Source organism: Neolamprologus multifasciatus, chromosome 11 (assembly GCF_963576455.1).
Source record: "Neolamprologus multifasciatus chromosome 11, fNeoMul1.2, whole genome shotgun sequence".
In the NCBI taxonomy this organism is placed as follows: Eukaryota; Metazoa; Chordata; class Actinopteri; order Cichliformes; family Cichlidae; genus Neolamprologus; species Neolamprologus multifasciatus.
Window position 1 is genome coordinate 8,364,608 of NC_140449.1, and position 21,487 is coordinate 8,386,094.

Sequence of the window (21,487 nt, forward strand, 5' to 3'; positions counted from 1 at the left end):
GATCATTGCCAAAAATGACAGGAAGCCCCTTGAGGACAAGGCATCTGACCTCCGTCACATCCGAAGTCTGGTGGAATGAAGATCACACATTTTGAATAGAGTCAATATGAACAATATAATAATAATGGATTGGATTTATGTAGCGCTTTTCAAGGCACCCAAAGCGCTTTACAATGCCACTATTCATTCACTCTCACATTCACACAATGGTGGAGGCAGCTACAGTTGTAGCCACAGCTGCCCTGGGGCAGACTGACAGAAGCGAGGCTGCCATATCGCGCCATCGGCCCCTCTGGCCAACACCAGTAGGCGGTAGGGTAAAGTGTCTTGCCCAAGGACACAACGACCAAGACAGAGAGCTCTTCCGGTTACAGATGCGCTCAACCCCCTGAGCCACGGTCGCAAACATAATAAAAAGCACAACCATTTAAGTACTGGAACCCCTGTTAACCTGTTAACACACCCAGTGTCACAACAACAGTCACCTCAAGGCGCTTTATATTGAAAGTTAGACCCTACAATAATACATACAGAGAAAAACCCAACAATCATATGACTCCCTATGAAAAAGCACTTTGGCAACAGTGGGAAGGAAAAACTCCCTTTTAACAAAAAGAAACCTCTGGCAGAACCAGGCTCAGTGAGGGGTTCTGCCATCTGCTGCGACCAGTTAGGGTGAGAGAAGGAAGACAGGATAACACAGGATGTGATCGTTCAAGTTCAATCAAGTAGCCAACTGATTTCTATTACGTAAATATAGATTTGAAAATCAACTAACATTTGTTTGTTGCATCAGCTCAGGTAACACCTGTCTGTGAGACCCCTCTTTGACTTAAAGATCTCCATTAGTCTGGGACTGTGATGGTCAAGGGCCTCGTAGAACTCCAGTCTCAGGCTCTTAACAACCACTGTGCTGAACTCCAGAAACACCTAAAACATGTAAAAACAAAACATGTTCATGTTCAGATGAGTTAACCATAGTGTTATCTTTTTATGCATCAACCCAGACTGCAATATTTCTCTTTAATATAATTTTGATGAGTACAACAGAGCCCCTTTGGTGAAATCAATTTAAAAACAAAGAAGTGGCTATAAATTAGCTAGCTAACATTCTCAGTGAATTTAAAGCTAACATTAGCTAAGGAAGTGTTGGGCGATGTTAGCTGGTTAACTACCTTATAACTTATCGATAAAATACACTAACTTATCAGTAATTAGGTTTGTTACTTCACCTATCAGTGGAGAAGCAACCAGTGTAGGTTTTGTGTTTGTTTTTGTTTTGTGACTAAACTCTGGTCATTCACCGAAGGCTTCAAACGTGGGCTGGACAACTTGCTCGCTTCAGTGCAGCTAATTGTTTATGTGTGGTCCAGAGCTCCTCAAAGCCACTCTGTCAAAACTGGTATGAACTAGATTTTTGATTATATTAAGTTGTTTGAGCTCAAACACATAATTACAATAAAATAGGCTAATAAAAAGTAGAACTTACTTAGAATTTATAATTAATATAAAGAAATTACAGATATTTAAGTAATATGCACTTGTTTCAGTAGAAGCTATTATTGATTGGACTTAAAAACACAATTACAATAAAAAAGGACATGAAAAAGCTCAGTTTAATCAAAAGTAACAAGTAATGTTCACAAATTAGACACATTTAAGTGATAAGAACTCATTATTATAAGTTGAATTAAAATCTGGGTTTAGATTCTAGCTCACACATCTCCGCTCTAATTCATCTCAAAGCTGTTCTGTCAGGTTGAGGTCAGGAGGACTCTGTGTAAGCCAGTCTAGTTCTCCCACACCAGACTTGCTCATCCTTACCTTTATGGACCTTGCTTTGTTCATCCCGAAATTGTTCCCACAAAGTTAGGAGCTGAAATTCTCTAAAATGTCTTGGTATGTTGAAACTAGTGCTGTCAGCGTTAATCTCGTTAAAATGACGTTAACGCCATGACCGCATTAACGCAGCAAATCTCCGTTAACGAGTTAATGCGGATCGCCCCGTGCGTGGGGCTACACAGCGCTAACGTGTTAACAAGCTAACCGTGCTAACACGTTGACGCCATGCAGCCCCACCCCCACATTAACTCCCAAACTGAGATTTGCCGCGTTAATTCGGTTTATCATTTTAACATCACTTTAACGAGATTAACGCTGACAGCACTAGTTGAAACATTAAGAGTTGCTTAACTAAGGGACCGAGTCCAAATCATGAAAAACAACCCCACACCACAATTCCCCTTCCACCAAACTTTACACTTGGCACAGCGCAGTCAGACAAATACTGTTGTCCTGGTAGCCGCCAAACTCAGACTTGTCTGTCAGATTTCCAGACACAGGAGCATGATTCATCACTCCAGAGAGCACGGCTCCAGAGCAGTGGTGGCGAACTTTACACCTCTGCATCTGACGCTTTGCATTGCACTTGGTAAGGTTAGTTTTGGATGCAGCTGCTCTGCCATGGAAACCCATGCCATGAAGCTCTCTCCTCACTGTACTTGGGGCCACATGATGTTTGGAGGTGTATAGTGACTGACTCCAGAGAAAACTGGCGACCTCTGTGCACTATGCGCCTCAGTATCTGCTGACCTCTGTGATTTTGCGTAACCTACCACTTTGTGGCCGTGTTGCTCTCATTCCCAATTACTTCCCATTTGTTATAATACCACTAACAGCTGACTGTGGAAATATTTAGTAGTGAGGAAATTTCACAGTTGGACATGTTGCATCTGAACAGGTGGCATCCTATCATGGCCCCACGCTGGTTTTAACTGAGCTCCTGAGGGTGACCCATTTTTCCATAAATATTTGTAGTAGTCTTCATGCCGAGGTACTTTATTTTACGCACCTGTGACAATGATTGGAACTCCTGAATTCAAAGATTTGAAAGGGTGAGTGAATACTTTCGACATTGTAATGTATCTTGGAATTTGCCTGTTACTGTTCTTACTGTAATTTAATGGAAAAACACCACCACAAAGTCACGTAACAATGGCTAGTTGGACACTTCCTCTAAATTTAGCCAGTTATTATTTTCTAGAAAGTAAGCATTCAGTCACTTTAATAAATTTGTCTATGTCTCTTTGTAGCACATATGCTAAAGAGGTCTGTGCTAAATTATGATATATAAAACTGGCTAGCAAGGCCAGTTCACCTAACTGGTGCTTCACTGTGGTTGTCTCTTTAAATGCGAGCCACACTTTCTCTCCCGTTTGGTAGAGCACTCAACAAACACACCTACACATGATCTGAGGGGGTGGAAAGGACCAGATGATGGTGAAATTAAGTTGCCTTTTATGCTACAACTTAGAGGAAATTGCCTATATGAAACATTTTGGTTCTTTATGGTAATCTGCTGGGTGGAGAAATTGATCTTATTACTATTCATCCTGAAACTATATATTGAGAAAACACCTTACACAAAATAAGTAATTCACCCCATGGATAAGATTGTTTCAGTGAAGCTAATACTTTGAGTATTATAGCAAAAAAAATTAAAAATCAACTTGAGTTAAGCTGTTCGGGAGTAAGTGTCAAATTATTTGTGCAGTGAATTAGCCTCATCTTAGAGGTGAAGTGCACTTGTAAGAGTCTGTTCACTAAGGAATCAGTCTAGGAGAATAAAGGAAGGGTTCTCACTGATGTGGGGACTCTCTCTGCTGCTACTCTCCATCCATCTGCATGCCTGTCACTGTCCTCAATGTTAATTCCAGACACTGAAACACAATCACAGTGACGGGGGAAATAAAACTTAACTAGAGAGAGATTGAAATGACAGCACACTCTGTCTGATCCCTGGCTAAATAGAGGTCAGCAATAAATCAAGGCCGGCTGGGAAGAATGACTGTTAATGAGAACAGAGACAGACAAAGAGAACAGAGACGACGAGGGTGGAAAAGTTTTCTAAACTACATGTGTGTGTGTGTTTAGATGCGCCTTGAGGCGACATTTGTTGTGATTTGGCGCTATATAAATAAAATTGAATTGAATTGAATTGAATTTAGATGTGTTGATAGGAGTCTCTCAATTTATCTGTTACTCTGCTGCACATTTATTACTATCTGTATGCATACGTTTGAGTGTAAACTAAAGCTGCTTTGCTTTAGTTTATCTCTCTATGAAGAAAGTATGTATCCAACAGTGACTGTGTTTTTAAGCCTCCATGAGCATTTTTGAGTGGCTATGTAGTGTAACAAGTGCTCCCACTAACTGCCTGTCTCACAACCCTCAGTCCTGTTTAGTCTCTGATGCTGCTCCCTGGCTTTATAGCCAACAGTGGCTTCCATTGTTACAGTGCACATTTCTAATACCCATTACTCTACTCCCACACAAGTTAATCCAATTGTCTGGGAGCCACATACTTTTCCCCACAGCTCTGCAGACTCTGTGGGCTTTGAATTGTAAAACGTGGTCAGCCTCCGTCTTTCCCATAGACACAGGTGGGCAGTCTAATCACGCTCATGCGTGCCAGTTATGCTTGGGATTAGGTCCACGTGTGAGTCTGTATGTAAATAGTTTCATTCAGCACCTTTACTAACCATGTGCTTCCAAGCAAACAAGGTTTAGACTGTAAATTTGGCTTGAGCAGTACTTTTGTGTCATAGTAGTGGTGTGACACGGGGAAAATGGTCTTGTGGGGTTTTTTTTTTCAGTCTAACCTATAAAAATTTAAAATCATCACCACCAGCTTCAAAGCAGTGTTTATGTAGAAAAAATGGCCACAGCACAGAAGAATTGAAATTAGCAGTAGGTGTCTAATAAAACATGATGACTGAACATAACAGCTGCTTTATTTTCAGGGTTCCAGTTATATGTATGTTGGTTCACCATCACACTATTCTTTTTTTCTGAGCTCTATTGTACCACCACTAAAAGGTAAGCATTTTACCGTTAAAATGTTAAAATGTAAATTTGAGCCTTGAACATCGGGTGGCTTGTTCCCATGATAGAATTGCATTATTTTTAGCCTATGAGAAAATTATTTTTACTTTACAGTGCTGTGTAAAAGTCTCGATCCAGGACTAATTTCTAGTTGAGAAAATGGGAAATAGGCGGAGTGAATTACAGAAAAATGACCAAACACATGGAAATACAATAGGTAAGGCAACAGCGGAGGCTGTATAGTTCTTACACAGTACTGTACACATGAAATAAAAAAATCGAAAATCAATTATCTTTTATAAAACACAGTAACAATGCAGTACTTATGTAGACAGAAATGCTTATGTATATGAAAATTATACTCTGTCATAACACTTTGGATGTCATGGCAGGAGTGTCGCCCATTAGTCAGGCAGGTGGAATGAGCTTAGCAGTGAAGTGGAGAGAGGCAGTGAAGTGAGTAAACATAGGACAAAAGAAAGACTTGGCACCACAGAAAGTGTCAATACATCTGTGACCTTTCGTTGCCCTCAAATACAGCACTTTGGCTTTTTACCTTCATTCCAACTTTGGTTCTCTTCTTTGCTTTCACTCTGTTCCCCCTGTATACACTTTGACCCACAGCAGAGGCGTTAGATGGGAAGAAAAAAGGGAAGAAAGACGTAGGGCAAAAGACAGATGGGGCTTATAAGGAGGAGAACCTTTGACTAGCCTACTGGTGACTATCAGAGAGCATATTGGGATTATAATACAGCTACAGCAGAAACATACTAGGAGTGCTTTTTTTGCTAGAAGAACTACGTTATCATGTCCATGAGCCTCTCAATCTGATAATGCTGTGTTGGTGATATTCCTCCAACATCATAATCAATGTTGCCACAGAGACTGTCACATTTTTGTGATGTCACAGTTTTGCAGCTTGTGGGGAAAGACTACACATGGGATCAAATTTATCTACAGGGCTATTTCTGCCAAAAAAACAACAATTAAAAGCCATTTGAGCACCTATGCACAATTTAGAGTCACCAGTTACCTAACCCCACTAACTGCATGTCTTTAAAATGTGGGGGTAAGCCGGAGTACCCAGAGAGAACCCACACGAACACGGTGAGAGCCTGGGCCTGATGGTGGAATTGAACTCAGGACCTTCTTGCTGTGAGTGCTAACACCACTGTGCCACCCTACATGGTTAATGTGAAATTAGTAGCAGTCCTAACCAGTGAATAAGTGAGATGCATAATTTCCCTTAGTGTCTGTCAGTATTTGATTACTGTTGCTTGCGCTAGGAAGCGAAAGGCAGCTTTGGCATCTAGCTTATAGTTCAGTGTAGGCCGACTGTGGTTCAAATAAAATCGAAATAAAAAATTGGTTAAGTGAAATTTTAAATAAATGTATGATATTAAGTAACATAAATGGTGACAAAATAACCTGCCCTAACAATTAAATAAACATTATGGTCAACTTAACAGACTGCTGACAGTAATGTGAAGGACAGCAGCACCCTTGATTGCTGGGTCCGATGTAAAACACCAGTATTATGCCTAATTAACGCTCTCACCACCCTGACAATAGACTCAGGAATGACCAGCGAGCTGTACTTAGCTGTAATTACTGACCCTCTGTTTACCACCTCCTGCTGCCTTTTCAGATTTAACAACCCCCCCACCCTTGGTTTCTTTCTTTCTTAACCATTAACCTTTTCCTTGCCATTCTATTTAGTTACTATAGATAATAAAAAATGAATATCTATAATTTTATGTCAAAGAGTAGCTGCTCGATTGATTTGATCTATATGTCCTGTTTTGGTGCTTTTTTATGGTTGTTCCTATAAAATCTTTAACGCTAGAATCTCTTTAAAGGCCACGTTTGCTTGTTTTGTAATAGAGTAACCTCCACAAAGACATCGATATGACCTTTGGCCTTACAACCTTTTGCCATTTTGCCGAAAGTCCCGAACAAAGCCTTCTTCTTTTCCTCTCCTTAAAACAAGGGGCATTATTCAACTCTGATATAAAATCACACTCTTTTTCCCATGTCAAAACAATGACCTTTGTGCATTTCACGGGCACCTTTTTCTATGTTATGCATTTGCAAGCCACAGATTGTCATCAGCTATCTCCCGACCTTGTTGTTTTCCCTTCTCTCGTTTGTCGGCCGCCTGTAGCAGATGGATGGTTCAAACAGTCAGACACACACAGACAGCAGACAGAAGGCTCCGTCTGGAAAATTGCTTCTTGAAATAAATACCTGTGTGGTTTATCATTAGACGATGTAGCTTATTTATTAATTTTTATCTTGAGAAAGTGTTGGCTTGAATCGATAACACGGAAAGCACAGATGGTGAGGTAAGTGTAAATGTTACGAAGCATGTTTTGCTGTGTTTATAGCATTTATGCATCACTGCCACTGTTTGAATAAATACGTCCCAGCATGTTTTATATTTGTTCTTTATTTTCAAGCAATTTAGCACACGCCTGTGCTAATTAGCATGTTAAAACAAAGACCCTGTTGTGCTTAGTTCCAAATGGCTTTGTTAAAGTTGGCAGGAGCTGAATTTTTAGTCAAAACACAAATAAATCCACATTTCCTACTGTCAGCTCTTTGCTTTATGGCTTTTTCTTCAATGAGACATAAAGGTCCGACATTATGAGCATGTCATAGATTAATAGCGATTACTTTCCTGTAGATAGGAAAGTGGTTTATGTTACAAATTTAAGTAGATATATTTCTTTTCAGGATACCAAAGAAAGGTGGATGAGCAGTTATAAATTACAATGAATGAACTGATTTATGTGCTGTGCTTATATTGCAGTCATACTGTCCCTGTATTGTAAGGATTTGTTTGGAAAGAAACACTTGTGGTAGGTCTCCAATAAGTTTATGTAAGTCTGAAGTGATGGAAATGGGCTGCTAGTTTTATAATGCTGCTTTTTCAGTCTTTTAAACCACTGGAAGCGCTTTTACTCTGCAAGTCTTCATTTGCACTTAAATGCTTTTCCTACCACACTGATGGATGTGCGAGGGAGCAATTTACATTCAGTTTATACTTTGTTAGGTACACCTGTTTAACTGTATGTTTGAGATGGTATAGATGATCGTCTGATGTTCAAATTGAGCATCAGAATGGGGATGAAGGTGATATGAATGACTTTTGAACATTGCGTGGTTGTTGGTGGCAGACATGTTGGTCTGAGTATTTCAGAAACTGCTGATCTGCTGGGATTTTCCCACAAAACCCCCTCTAGGTTTTACAGAGAATGGTCTGATAAGAGAAAATATCCACTGAGTGGGAGTTCTCTCAACAAAAATGCCTTGCTGATGTCAGAGGTCAGATGAGGATGGACAGACTCCTTTGAGCTGATAGGAAGCCAACAGCAAATAACCTCTCATTACAACAAACATGATGTGCATTTAGAGATGCAGAAGAGCATCTCTAACTGCACAACATGTTGAACCTTGAAGAAAATGGGCTGGTACGCAGAGTGGCATTCAGACTCTGCGTAGCAGTTCTGTCAGCTAAGAACAAGAAACTGAGGCCAAGATTAACACAAGTTAACCAAATCTGGACAATTGAAGACTGAAAAATGTTCCCTGGTCTGATGAGCCTCAAGTGACATGCAGATAGGGTCAGAATACAACATAAAAAAACATAAAAAAAACATTGGACACACATTGCACATTGAAAATAAAAATAATGTGGATTTAGTGGTATTATCTTTTTCTTTAATTACTAGTCTTTCTCCCTTCCTCCTTTTTTTCAGTTGACCAGTTTGTGTGTCACACTGAGGCTATTGCGGATATTGTGATCCTGGTGGACGGCTCCTGGAGTATTGGCCGACTAAACTTCAGGCTGGTCCGTATGTTCTTGGAAAACCTGGTCAATGCCTTTGATGTTGGCATTGATAAAACAAGGATAGGTGAGTTCTGGCTTCTTTCCTTCTTGAACAGATGGGTTCACCATGGGACCAATATGGCTGTTTTAGCCATGAATTAAGTTGTTTTCATCTATCGAATTAGTTCAAGTTTGAGTGAATATTACTAGGAAATGACAAGCTGTGTGTAATTGTGTCATGTTGTTCATTTATCAGGTCTCGCACAGTACAGTGGCGATCCCAGGATTGAGTGGCATTTAAATGCTTTCTCAACTAAAGATGTAGTTGTTGATGCTGTCAGGAACCTGCCCTACAAAGGAGGAAACACCCTCACAGGTACTGACCCTCTGTGATTTTGCCTTTTGTTTTACAATAGTAGATTAAAAGGTTGCCATTCTCTTCCCAATTGTCTTTTTAAAAGTCCTGTTATGGTCGCTACTTTCACACGCTACTATTATTCTATTGTTATTTTTACTTATCTTTGCTGAATATTTTTGAATACACACACACACACATATATATGTATATATATATATATATATATATATATATATATATATATATATATATGAATTTATATTACTGTGTCATCAACTATGCCACCTTACAGCTACCTGATTAATCCTTCTTCACTTACTATCCTTTTTACTCTCTACTCTTTTTTTCACAGGTCTTGCACTGACTTTTATCTTGGAGAACTGTTTCAAGCCTGAATCTGGTGCAAGGCCTGGAATACCCAAGATTGGGATCCTGATCACCGATGGAAAGTCCCAAGATGATGTTATACCACCAGCAGAGGAACTGAGAAATGCTGGTGTTGAACTGTTTGCTATCGGTGAGATAAACTACAGATCATATTTTTAACTTAATCTCCACAGTGGCAGACCTTAGTTTTTGGACTACTGTTTTTAAGGCTGGAGCTTAACATTCTAGCTAGTGTCATCTTTTTTATTTCTTTAGTTCTTTATTTTTATTTTTCATTCTGGACATGATTTACATGAAAATATGTGGCAGAAAGGCGTTGTTAGCTAAGGCTAGTTAGCTAGCTAGTTAGCTAGCTAGCTTGGTTACTAAGGTGCATTTGTTATATTAAAGCATAATATTAAAATGCATGCTGCGGCTACTCAAAAACGCAACAAAAGAATTGGTACTTAGAGCAGTAAAAGTATTGATTCACCCCATATATCGTTATATTTTGATTCCAAGTTGCCAGGTTTGCTTTTTTTTGTGTGTGTTTATGAGCAGTAGGTCTCCAGGCTTTGTGGTCCATTAAAGTTTTTTTCTTTGGACATTGGGTGCTTTTTCATTCAGTTGCAATCCTGTTCTTGTACTTGCATTTTAAAAAGAAGTGGCAGGGCTAAAACCAGATCCATCTAGTGTTCACTGAAACCTCATCATTAATGGTCACTTTGAAAGGGTGGCTGTCAAGAAGTCATTACTAAGGAAGGGAAACAGGGTGAAAAGGCACAGTTATGACAAATTACTCAAGATTTGAACTAAAAGTTGCTGAATCTGAAATTTTTGGTTCATTTCATCATCACTATAGAGAAAGGACAAGAGAGACTCGAGCGTTTCCCCTGACAAATCTCCCAGTTAAATGTTTCCTTGTTTTTTTGTAATTTTATAATCCAATGCAACATTGAGGCATACTTCAGCCTCATTATCTGTCCGAATGCAAGACTCACTTTTTCATATTTTTGCACATTTTCCATCAAGGCTTCTAATTATTGGGCAAAGTTTTTATAGATTGAGCGTTGAATTGGCATCAGTTGGTTTGTCGTGCCTTTGACAGGACTTGCCATTCTTTTTTGTGTATTCATGTGGATACAGTACTCATGTGAGTAATAATAAATAACGATATATCACGTTGTGTCCTAGATGTTAACTTTCATGTATGTGCCAGTCATTCCTATGTATTTTTCCAGGTGTAAAGAATGCTGACGAGAATGAGCTGCGCTCCATCGCCTCACAACCGGAGAGCAATCACGTCTACAATGTGGCTGACTTTAACATCATGAGCTCTATTGTAGGGGGGCTAACAAAAACAGTGTGCAAACAGGTGGAGCAGCAGAACAAAGACATCAAGCAGAGTAAGAGCAAATTGGAAAACTGAAGAAACCTTACTAAGATGCAAACAAGAATACTAGTAGGAACTCTGTGTCATGAGGAGTAAAGCATAAAGGAAAAGAGTTGTTAAACAAATAGTATCCTGAGTGATCACTTTGACTAGTTGTGTGTCAATAAATGACCAAATGATAAAAAGTCAGAGTTAAAGTCTAGCGGTAGTTACAAAGTCAATTTCTTTACTATGAATCAAACCTTGTGTATGTGAAAAAAAAAAGTTAGATGGCCTATAGGAACTGTTTAACAGGACACCATTAGGTCAGATCGAATGTTCATTTGATCTGACTTAATGGGATTTGCACTTGAAAGTTATATCCAATCTGAGGCAGCCTGTTGGCCTGTCCTTACATTTTTGTCTTTCAGAACATATACCAGAGACAACGGGAATGCCGCTTGACCTAGTAACATCAGACATCACGGCCCAAAGCTTTCGGGTTTCATGGAGCCATGCCCCCGGAAATGTAGAGAAATACAGAGTTGTTTATTATCCCACTCAGGGAAGAGACCCAGGAGATCCACAGGAGGTAAATAGTGTATTATTTGCTGAAAACAACACATCAAACCAGCCAGAGCTGAGGAAGTCAACGTATTTTATGTCGTGATATATTTAACACAACATAAAATCAAGAAATATCCATTTTATTCCATGGACATGACTCTCTCACTCTGTTCAGCTTTGCATACAGATGTGCTAAAGGATAAGCAGCAGCTAAAAAATCCTACAGTCAGTAGGAGGAGTGTGAGGTGTGCAAAATGTACTTTTCCATAATATTTATGACACCAGGGGGAGTTATCAAGGATCGGGCAGGTTTATAGTTTGAGATCAGTTTTTCCTCGAGACGTCAGTGCTATCGCCCATCCATACCTCTCACTTTCATCTCTCTATTCACTTCTCCCCAGAATATCTTTGCAGGTTATGACGGCTCACTAGAAATGATACTGTTGCTTGAACCAGGCACCTGCTTGATTTTTCCAGAACATTTGACCACAGAAGCCATTAAATCTTTCACTTAGCTGGGTTTACAGAGACCAGATGTTCTGGAGCCTCATGTAAAGAGACCTTTCCAGCTGGCTCACTGTGGGCCTAATCTTTATCACAACTGTCATCCTTTTAGTTCAGAATGAAAAAGAAAAATATTCTTCAAGTCTTAAATGTTTGTGCTTTATTCCATTCAATAAATCGATTGTTTCCTTCTTCCTTTCCCATTCTCTTCCAATCTCTCCTTTCTTTCCTGGTTTTCTCTCGCTTTCCTCACTTCTGTTTTTCATTTTTATGTCTCCCTATTTATTGCCCCAATTACCATTTTTCATGCCATTCTATCCCCTCCAACTCTTCACACCTTCTTTTCCATCTTTCATATTCTCTTACTTCCCCGACTGACCCTCCTGCACCCCTGCAGGCTGTAGTGGTCGGGAGTGAGTCTTCTGTGGTGTTACAGCATCTTAGCTCCCTCACTGAGTACCAACTGGCTGTGTTTGCTGTGTATGCAAACAAGGCGAGTGCAGCTCTGAGAGGATCAGAAACAACGCGTAAGTTTATTCTTGCAAACACACATGTATAAGTGTGCTTATAAGGCTCCACACTCAGAACACAATTTAATAGCAATGGCTTAGAAAGTTACAGCTGCAGAAGCCAGACCTATTGAAAGTGCTGTGCAAAAGTCTTGAGCTATTTCTTTATATTCTGCTTCCAAGGAGTTTTCCTATCATTTTTTAAAAAGGGTTCAGTCTTGAAGAATAATTCTCCAGGCTCTCTGTAGGTCTTTCAAAGTTTTTCTATTTTTCTATCTAAAACTATAGAAAGAAAGTAAAGCAGATGAAAAGTATCTGAAGTTCATGTGAGTACGAAAAAGCAAAATGTCCAGCAAAGACCCGACACAGGACCTTAGAGATGCATTTCGCCCATTGGTTGTTTTTTCACAGCGATGTTGGAGATCTTGTCAAAACTGATACAATTATTAATGCAGAAATCCACAGTCAGATTTTTGTTCACCATGAAATCTGGACAGACTGATTGGCAAAGGCTACATTTTCCCACATGACAATGATCCCAAACACACTGCCAACGCAGTAAAACAATATGCTTGTAAGGACTTCATAATAATATCACATGATTAAGGTATTAGTAAAGCTTTAGCAAATTCTTAATTCATCATTTATATATCATGTCATCATTCCATATGAATGATGAATTAAGTACTTGCTAATATCTTACTAATAATATTAATAATGCTTAATAGTGTGACATTATTGTAAAATGCTACTGTATACTTATATATACTCCACAGTGGAGTACTATCTGTCATGGATTGGCCTCCCCAGAGCCCAGACGTCAAATCGTTGAAGCAGTATTTGAACATCTCGTCAGATAATAATAATCTGTCAGAGGGACATACAACATCATTTAAATACCTCTGACAGATGGAAAGAAGAGCTTTGAATGTCCTTCGAGACGCCTGGAGAGAACTTGAAGATGTCTTAAAGAAGAAAGCTTGAAAGCTTGGATAAATATATTTATATATATTAAAAATATATGGTTGGCTCAATACTTTGCACAGCAGTAACTAATACAGCAATAAAGAATGTTATGCTTAAAGGTCAAATCCACCTTAAGCAGTATACCCTGATGTTTATAGTTATTACAAAAATCCATTCATGTGATTCCTCCTTTATTGCCATGTTATTTTGTTTTTTGCTGTATGCGGTCGTGATGTGTGTGTATGCTGTGTGTGTATGCATGTAGTGGCTCTTCCCACAGTCACCGGCCTCCAGCTGTTTGATGTGAGTCACAACACCATGAAAATAAAATGGAACAGTGTGGATGGAGTCTCTGGCTACATGCTGCTTTATGCACCTCTGACAGATGACTTGGATGAGAAAGAGGTAGCAACAAAAATAACAAAATAAGAGGAGGATGAATTGTTTATTTAGTTCAAAGTTGTAAAACTGGAATTTGCTAACATGCCATCCAAAGTTTTGTTTTAAATCCGAAGTTTCTTTTTGTCCCTAGATAAGGGTGTCAGATGCAGTGACGGAGCTGGAGCTGGATGGGTTGATCCCTCACACCGAATACACCGTCACTGTTTATGCCATGTTCGGCGAGGAGGCCAGTGAACCTGTTACAAACCAGGAAACCACATGTGAGTACTGCACACCCAAACAGTTTTTAATTCTTAGCCTTTTTTAATTAAAATTAATAAAAATCCAAATAACCCAATAGTCAGACATTCAAACATTGTAAAAGAGAAAACTGGATCATATGTCTTCTTCATAAAAAGTGTCCTTAATCTCAAAAACTCAGACTGGTTCTCATGAAGCTGGCAAAAATGGCTGAAACAGCGATGTTTTCTCCAAGGTCAAAACTCATAGTTGTTATGCAGCAATAACTGTAGACAGCTGACCTTGTTTCCATATATGATAATAGTCTGCTCTGATTGTCTCTTACAAAATAAGAAAAATTAGCCTATTTATTGTAATAAAGAAATTAAATCCAAGTGTCTTTGACTGATGACTAATTTAGTCACTTAATCATTGTGAACAGACGTCCATACTATGTCCACTCCATGTACGCAGACTACTTCATTGTTTTCCAACCATTTGGAGCAACGGCACATATTTCACATTAGAATAATCACAAAAAGCATATTTATAATTTTTCCTCACGCACCAGGTATTGGCTCGGTTTGTCCCCAGTATACCATTTTTACTTTCTTCTGACCACTACTCATGCTAGGACCTTCTCCATGACCCAGGTCAGATTGACTACTTTTGCTTTTCAAATATTTATCTACTGCTATCAGGTTGTGTCGTCTCACTCACGGCATGACTATTACGTAATTTCGTCTTTGCCTTCTTCTGTTTTTACTGGCAGTTGGCAACCCAACTGCTAGTGGCAGTACAACTACTAGAGGGTCGTTGTATTGTCCTCTAGTGGAAGAGACTGTAATTGTTCTGCCCGTTACTCATGCCGGTTGCTTAAAGGTGGAACCTGATTAGTTCACATGAAGCCTAACAAGCAGCTAGCAACACCCACCCATCACCAACAGCTTTATACTTAATATTAATTTAAATGGGTGAGGTAAAAAGAAATCACACCGCAAGCAGTTCATATGTCCAAAAGATACCAAAACTACTTTTATACAAGGCTGAAAACTCATTGCTCATTTTTGCTCCAAAGTTAGACTCAGTCTTTGGCATGGGCTTCCTTTTTTCACAGCCAGAGTTTAACGCCTGATCAGCCTGAGCTTTCTCTGTCTCTCCCCCTCCAGTACCACTGAGTCCTCCCAGCAACCTCCAGTTTTCTGACATTACCCACAACTCGGCCCACATCAGCTGGGACCCCGCGCCTAGTGGAGTTAATGGTTATCGCATCATGTGGGACAAGACAGACGGACTAGTCACAGACGAGGTGACGTGTGACCGTTTTATTTCTGGGAATTTTGTTTCTGAGTGCCAAGATGAAATAAGAAATGAGAAAAAAAGAAATGAGAAAGGGATGAACAGTCGAATAATAAAGGGCTAAAAGCCTAACAATAATCATATGAATGGAAAATTTACAGATATTGCAGTTTACGATACTGATAAAGCTTAGTCTTCTGGAAACTGTGTTATGAATATCATAGATGAAGACTTGAAAAATATCCCTACACTGAGTCTTAGTAGTGTTTATCTTGTTCTCTGTTTAAGAGGCATAGCAGTGGGTTTGTCTGTGGCTACATGATGTTTCTCTGTGTTTCCTGCAGGTGGAGGTTGGTTCAGTGAGTTCTTATGACCTCGGTGAGCTGACGTCTTTGACAGAGTACTCAGTGGCAATTTTTGCCCTGTACAACGAGGGCGAATCAGAACCGCTCACCGATGCGTTCACCACCAGTAAGAAACTGGCATTTGACTTTTGCGAGTCGCCGTCACCAGCGGAGAACAAATTTTTGTTTTCTGTATTCTTGTTTCCCAACATCTCTGTTGAGGACAATTTAGCCTCAATCTCCAGAAAATAGTTCTATCAATATCATTAAAAGGCAAACCATTTCTCTTATAGTGCCAAACAGTGGTGAATTTTATTACCCTCAGTGGTCCTTTTGCTATTTTGGCGGCCTGCCCATCACATTTACACCTCAGCATAATAGCCCAGTCACATTAAAAGGTCATTTCACTGTCCCAGACTATTCCGTCACGCTAACAGATATTGATTTGTTGGAATATCCCTTTGCAACAAGCAGTTGGGCTCCAGCGCTGAGTCAGCTCACAGAAATGCGTCTGGCAAGCAACTATTAAACTATCCACTTTAAAAGGACTGTTTGCATTTTTTATTTATCTCCTGGCAAAGTTTGTTTAATGGACCAGTTTTCAGAAAGGGGGCTTTATGAACTAACGAAAATGCAACGGCACTTTTCAGCTCTTTGAGTGGGAAGCGGTAGGTTCACACCAAAACGGTGCGACGGTGCTTTTCCGAGAACATTTTGCTGAACTGACAGTTATGTTATAAATTGGCCCAGCAAAAAAAGTTTCATAAACTTACAGTATAATCGGGGCAGAATTGAAAATGTTATTGAATTTATGTGAATATTAACACATGAGAAAAAAGGAGGGGGAAAAAAGTCTCAGCTTTTCTGTCTTTCAGCTCCAGTTCCTGGTCCTCTGAATCTACACTCCAGTGAGGTCAGCACGGACAGCTTTAAGGTCAGCTGGGATCACTCAGCCAGTGACATTAATCTCTACAGACTCTCCTGGACACCATTCGATGGTGGCAACACAAAAGAGGTTAGTTCCACTAAAATACAGAAGGTACAGCACTGTGCAAAAGTCTTGAGTCATCCTCCTTTTTCTATATTTTGCTAGAAAAATGATCAGTAGGTTCAGCAATTTATTGAAGAGTGCAAACATACATAAAATTACAGTATAAAAAGACTGCTTGTACAGTTCTAGTGCGCTGGTATTTCATTCAGAGCTCTTCTTTGAATGTTGGCTGCCTTTTGCGCCATTCTCTGTCAACATGATCCCACACTGCTTCAGTAATGTTGACGTCCAGGCTCTGGGGAGACCAATCCATGACAGATAGTACTCCACTGTCGGCTTTTCTGTATAAGTATACAGTAGCATTTTACAATAATGTCACACTATTAAGAAATATTAAGGTATTAGTAAGCGCTTAATTCATTATTTATGCCGCATTGCCATTTCTAAATACAGATATATTATTAATACTATGATTATTATGCGTTACTAGCGGTGCATGCTACACCATGCACAGCAGTATACTAAGGAGGAATGATGATAAATAAAATATGAATTAAACACTTGCTAAAACTTTACTAATACCTTACTATGCTTAAAAGTATGACATTATTATGAAGAGCTATCAAGTATATTTTTACTGCTCTGGAAGTGCGTTTGGGATCATTGTCATGTGGAAAAATGAAGCCTTTGCCAATCAGTGTTTCCAGAGGGCTTTGGCTGGTGAATCAAAATCTGACTGTACTTTTCTGCGCTCATAATTGCATCACTGGCTAAAATTCAGCTCCCAAAGCATTACACAGTCTCCACTCGTTTGTAGTTGCAGATACACGTACTTCTCTCCTGTCCTTGACATGTTGATGACAATATGAACAAAAAATTTCAGACCTGTTGCTTCTCATTTTCATCCCAGTTCTTTGTCCCAGTTCTGGCCCTTCAGGTCAGCTGAAGTGGCAGAGGCATCTCTCAGGTCCTGTGTCAGATGAATTTTCTCCTATTTGTTAAATGCAGGACTTTCAGATACTCTTCATCAGCCTACCACTTCTTCTTTTGCCACTTTTTCAGTTTCCTAAATATCTTGGGACTGCACGCCATCCCAAGATATTTTATCCCAGGTTTTGTACTAATAGCTCTTTGGGAATCTTTAAAAATGTATAAGAAAGTTTGGCTTCTTGGTAGCAAAATATAAAGAAATAAAGGCTGGCTTCAGACTTTTGCACAGTACTGCATGTGTTTTAGATCAGTAAGAGTCAAGCATCCAACAGCATAGAATCACAAGGTTAAGCTTGCAGTGTTATTATGCAAACAAAACATATTATTAAGCATCTGAAGAAAATAATCTGCATGGATTTCATTTAGTCTGGAGTCCAGTCATTATCTCTTTTTTAAGAGGAAGCAGTAGCTCCACTCCATGCGCACAGATAAAGAGCAGTCTGTCTCCTATAGACTTACACAGAAGCTTAACTACACTACCGGTAGCTGGTAAAACCTCTGGCTTGGTTGAGTATAAATAAAGGCTGAATAAATCTAGAAATTAATGGCTAGGGTGTTTTATTACTATGATCTGGGGTTTAGAGACAGCTGCAAGGCAGCGATAGAGCCCTTAGAGAGTGTGTCTGTGTCTGTGTGTGTGTGTGTGTTTGTGTGTTTTGCTGAGAGTCATCGAAGCTGAAAATAACACTCTGGGGAGCTGGAGAGGTGGGCTGGTAATACCGCCAGACTAGAGAAAGGGATACATGCAGCTTTTCTCTGTTTCTCACCCACATGCTCCGTGTGCTGGCACACACACACACACACACACACACACACACACACACACACACACACACACACACACACACACACACACACACACACACATTTGCATCCTTCATCGATTTTCTCGGTATTGTTACATCTGAGAGGGGATTAGACATAATGCATACAGCACAGAGCGAAATGTTATCCATACAAAAACTTTATGATAATTTGATATCTTTCTTTTTAAGTCGTCTTTTCTTTTTTCAAAAACGTATCTGCATGAGTCTCGGGAAACAATAAAATAAAATAGAAAATTTTACATTAAATGCAAGAAGATGTAAAAAGGAAAGAGAGACAATGACTCATAAACAATACACTTGCTTCAGGGAAAGCACAAATTGCCCCCGTTGGTAAAATCTGCATGCAACTGTACCTCGGAGGGTTTCGCAAAGAAACAAATACCTCCACATAATCTGGTTATTGAGCCATCTGGAGCAAATACTAATTTCAGGGTTTCTCTCGGTAGAAGTGTGCTGTACTCTTGTTGACCTCTTTGTGTGTACCTTGGGGCCTGATTATTTCTGCGTAAAACAATTTGTAGTGGTTCTTTGGACTAGTGCGGATGCAGCGAGTCCAACTGGAAGCATTTTGTGTTCATAGGAAACCACACACGCCTGTGATAGTTATATCATAGGAAACGTCTTAATCCAGTAACACTTATGCTGGTCATATTATTTTTGTTTTGTTCAATATAACAATGAAAATACTACATGTAATCTCCATGCATACCTGCTTCACTACCATTTCCTGCTGTTTCTCCCTCTACCTGCAGAAATTATGAGATGATTTATTATTTTAGGTTTTCAGCAGCTTTCTCTCTCTTAAAACTCAGTCACAACCTTGGAATTTGACAGCCTGGAGTTTTTCATTAGAGTATTAATAACATCATCAGACTGTTTGATAACATTCTTGCTGTTTTGCAATATTTGAACTTACAAAATTCTTCAGATTCAACTTGTTCTGGCAAATATGGCAGCAAATAAAAGCACAAATCAGAAGATGCTAAGTTTTTAAGTGAGTTTATCACTTAACTGTAATTGCTTCAGTAACAATACTGCTGAAAGTACTGTATATATTTTTTGTTTTGTCTGAACAAACAGCTTATATAACAACAAATCTGACATTTTTGGAAACTATCGGCCATCACGTCTCTAAAGTTTGGAGAGACCGCACTGTTGGAAATCAGATCTAATATGAGGTTTGTTTCTTTCCTGTAGGTAGTCTTGAGTGGAAGTGATAACAGATACACGCTGACCGGCCTCAGTCCCTCCACTGAGTATGAAGTTATGCTGACGGCCATATTCAAAGACAAATCTGAGAGCGACACAGTCTTTGTCACTCAAACCACATGTAAGTGTGACGAGGTTGTTTAACTCACAGAGCTGTGAGTTTTTGCTTTATCTAATCAATATTAAACTTGACAATAGTGAGGCTCAGCTTTCCTTGAGATGTAATTCCTCCTGATAGAGCACTGCTGTCTGCTTATTATAACAGATCAGTGCAATCACATGTGCATTTAGGATGAGAAAATGAGCATTTCTGAGTCAAAGCAAAGCACTGCATGAACACATTTGCATTGATTTGTTTGTCTCAGCTTATCTCAGGAGAAGAAAATCTATTTTACCATCAGTGATTTGTTACGTATTCCTGTCTAATTGGCTTACTTATCGACACAAAGAGTTGTTGAGCAGAGTTTGAATCCAATTATCTGATTTGTCCTCTTTGTATTTCCCCAGTGCCCACACAGACAACAACAACTTCTACCAAAACCACAGGTAAGAAGCGTCCGAGCTGGCTTTCTGTAAAGCTTCAAAATGTCAGCAAAAACCAGGACAGCTAGTCTTAGGTAAAACTGTGCCATGAAACTTAGTTTTTGAACCTTAAAAGCAGTTGCTTTAATTTCTTTGCTAGCATGTGTCCAGTGGACAGAAGGCTAATTTCACTTGGTACTTTTTCTGAAAAACTATCCCTGCAAAGAGACTGGCCAAATTTTAATCATGGCTCAAGCCAAGGCATCTGTCAAGGAAGGCAATTTCCATTTTAATGCGAAAGGCTCCACTAGCTGCCAGTGCAGGCCTATGTTGCCAAAGTGAAAACGTAGTTCTTCTTAGTCCTTGTAGCAGATTTTTGGCCATTGTTGCTTTTTTACTTTCAAGAAGCAAAAGCAAAATTACCGAGTAATTAGAAAAAGAAATGTTGAAACTTTATTTTAAAGAGAAAGTTGAAATGCTGATAAGAGTCTCTCCTAGAAGTTTGAATTTATATAAGTGTGTTTACCAAGTTGGCTTCATCCAGAGACTGGAGTTCAGATTCTGGCTTCTCAAAGGTGACCAAAGGCCATCTGGAATGGGTTTTTGTTGTTTTAGAAGCAGACTGCAGCTAATTGAGTCTTGTGGCTTCAAAAGCTTACAAAAGCAACATGTCTCCTTTACTTAAGTTTTTGCCCACTGTCCTAGAAAGTTTCACACAGCACATCTGCTTTGTTTAAAAAGCACAGTTCAAAGCAGCCGACTAAACACCAGCAGGTTGCCTTTGTTTAAGAAAGAAGAAAAAAAATCAGTTAGTGCTTTAAGGATGCATCATAAAAGCTAAACAAAAGCATTTTGTGAGTGCTTGTGAGGATACTTTTCTTTAGCACCCCAAATCACAGTGTGCCGAGCTGAAACTGAAACTTTCACGCTGATATTTTTACAGCGCGAAGAAAATAAAGTTTGAGCCAAGCCTCATTTTTTGAGAAATAATATCTAGAGTAATTTGGTACAGTAACAGCGAATCTGTGATGTGGTGTCTCAGCGGCACGTCAGGCTGTGAGAAACCTTCAGCTGAGTGACGAGACCACCCAGAGCTTAGAGGCTTCGTGGGAGCTGGAAGACCCCAACGTGGAGAGCTACAGTGTCGCCTACACAAGCCTCAGCGGAGATCACAAGGACTCTGTGAGTTGGAGGTTTAAGGGTTCATGTTAGTTCCCAGATTTTAATTATTTCTTTTCCCTCTCAAGAGGTGTTTTAGATCCGGGTTACATGTTTGCAGCTTCTAAAGCTGCCCTCCATCACAAACTGCCTCCCTGGTGAATTGTG

At 39.5% G+C, this 21,487-nt stretch overlaps 1 protein-coding gene across 4 annotated transcripts in view; it reads left to right on the forward strand.

Moving 5' to 3' along the window:
• LOC146507774 (collagen alpha-1(XIV) chain-like) overlaps window positions 1–21,487 on the forward strand; it is a 166,872-nt gene that overhangs the window by 44,703 nt on the left and 100,682 nt on the right. For all 4 annotated transcript variants that reach the window (XM_085176444.1, XM_085176441.1, XM_085176442.1 and 1 more), the window contains exons 6-19: window positions 8,646–8,801; window positions 8,973–9,092; window positions 9,427–9,591; window positions 10,682–10,846; window positions 11,244–11,404; window positions 12,281–12,410; window positions 13,624–13,763; window positions 13,891–14,020; window positions 15,149–15,288; window positions 15,623–15,749; window positions 16,498–16,637; window positions 19,628–19,760; window positions 20,147–20,185; window positions 21,204–21,343. In XM_085176444.1, the coding sequence (XP_085032570.1) occupies window positions 8,646–8,801; window positions 8,973–9,092; window positions 9,427–9,591; window positions 10,682–10,846; window positions 11,244–11,404; window positions 12,281–12,410; window positions 13,624–13,763; window positions 13,891–14,020; window positions 15,149–15,288; window positions 15,623–15,749; window positions 16,498–16,637; window positions 19,628–19,760; window positions 20,147–20,185; window positions 21,204–21,343 (1,886 nt within the window). The remainder of the gene's footprint in view (window positions 1–8,645; window positions 8,802–8,972; window positions 9,093–9,426; window positions 9,592–10,681; window positions 10,847–11,243; window positions 11,405–12,280; window positions 12,411–13,623; window positions 13,764–13,890; window positions 14,021–15,148; window positions 15,289–15,622; window positions 15,750–16,497; window positions 16,638–19,627; window positions 19,761–20,146; window positions 20,186–21,203; window positions 21,344–21,487) is intronic.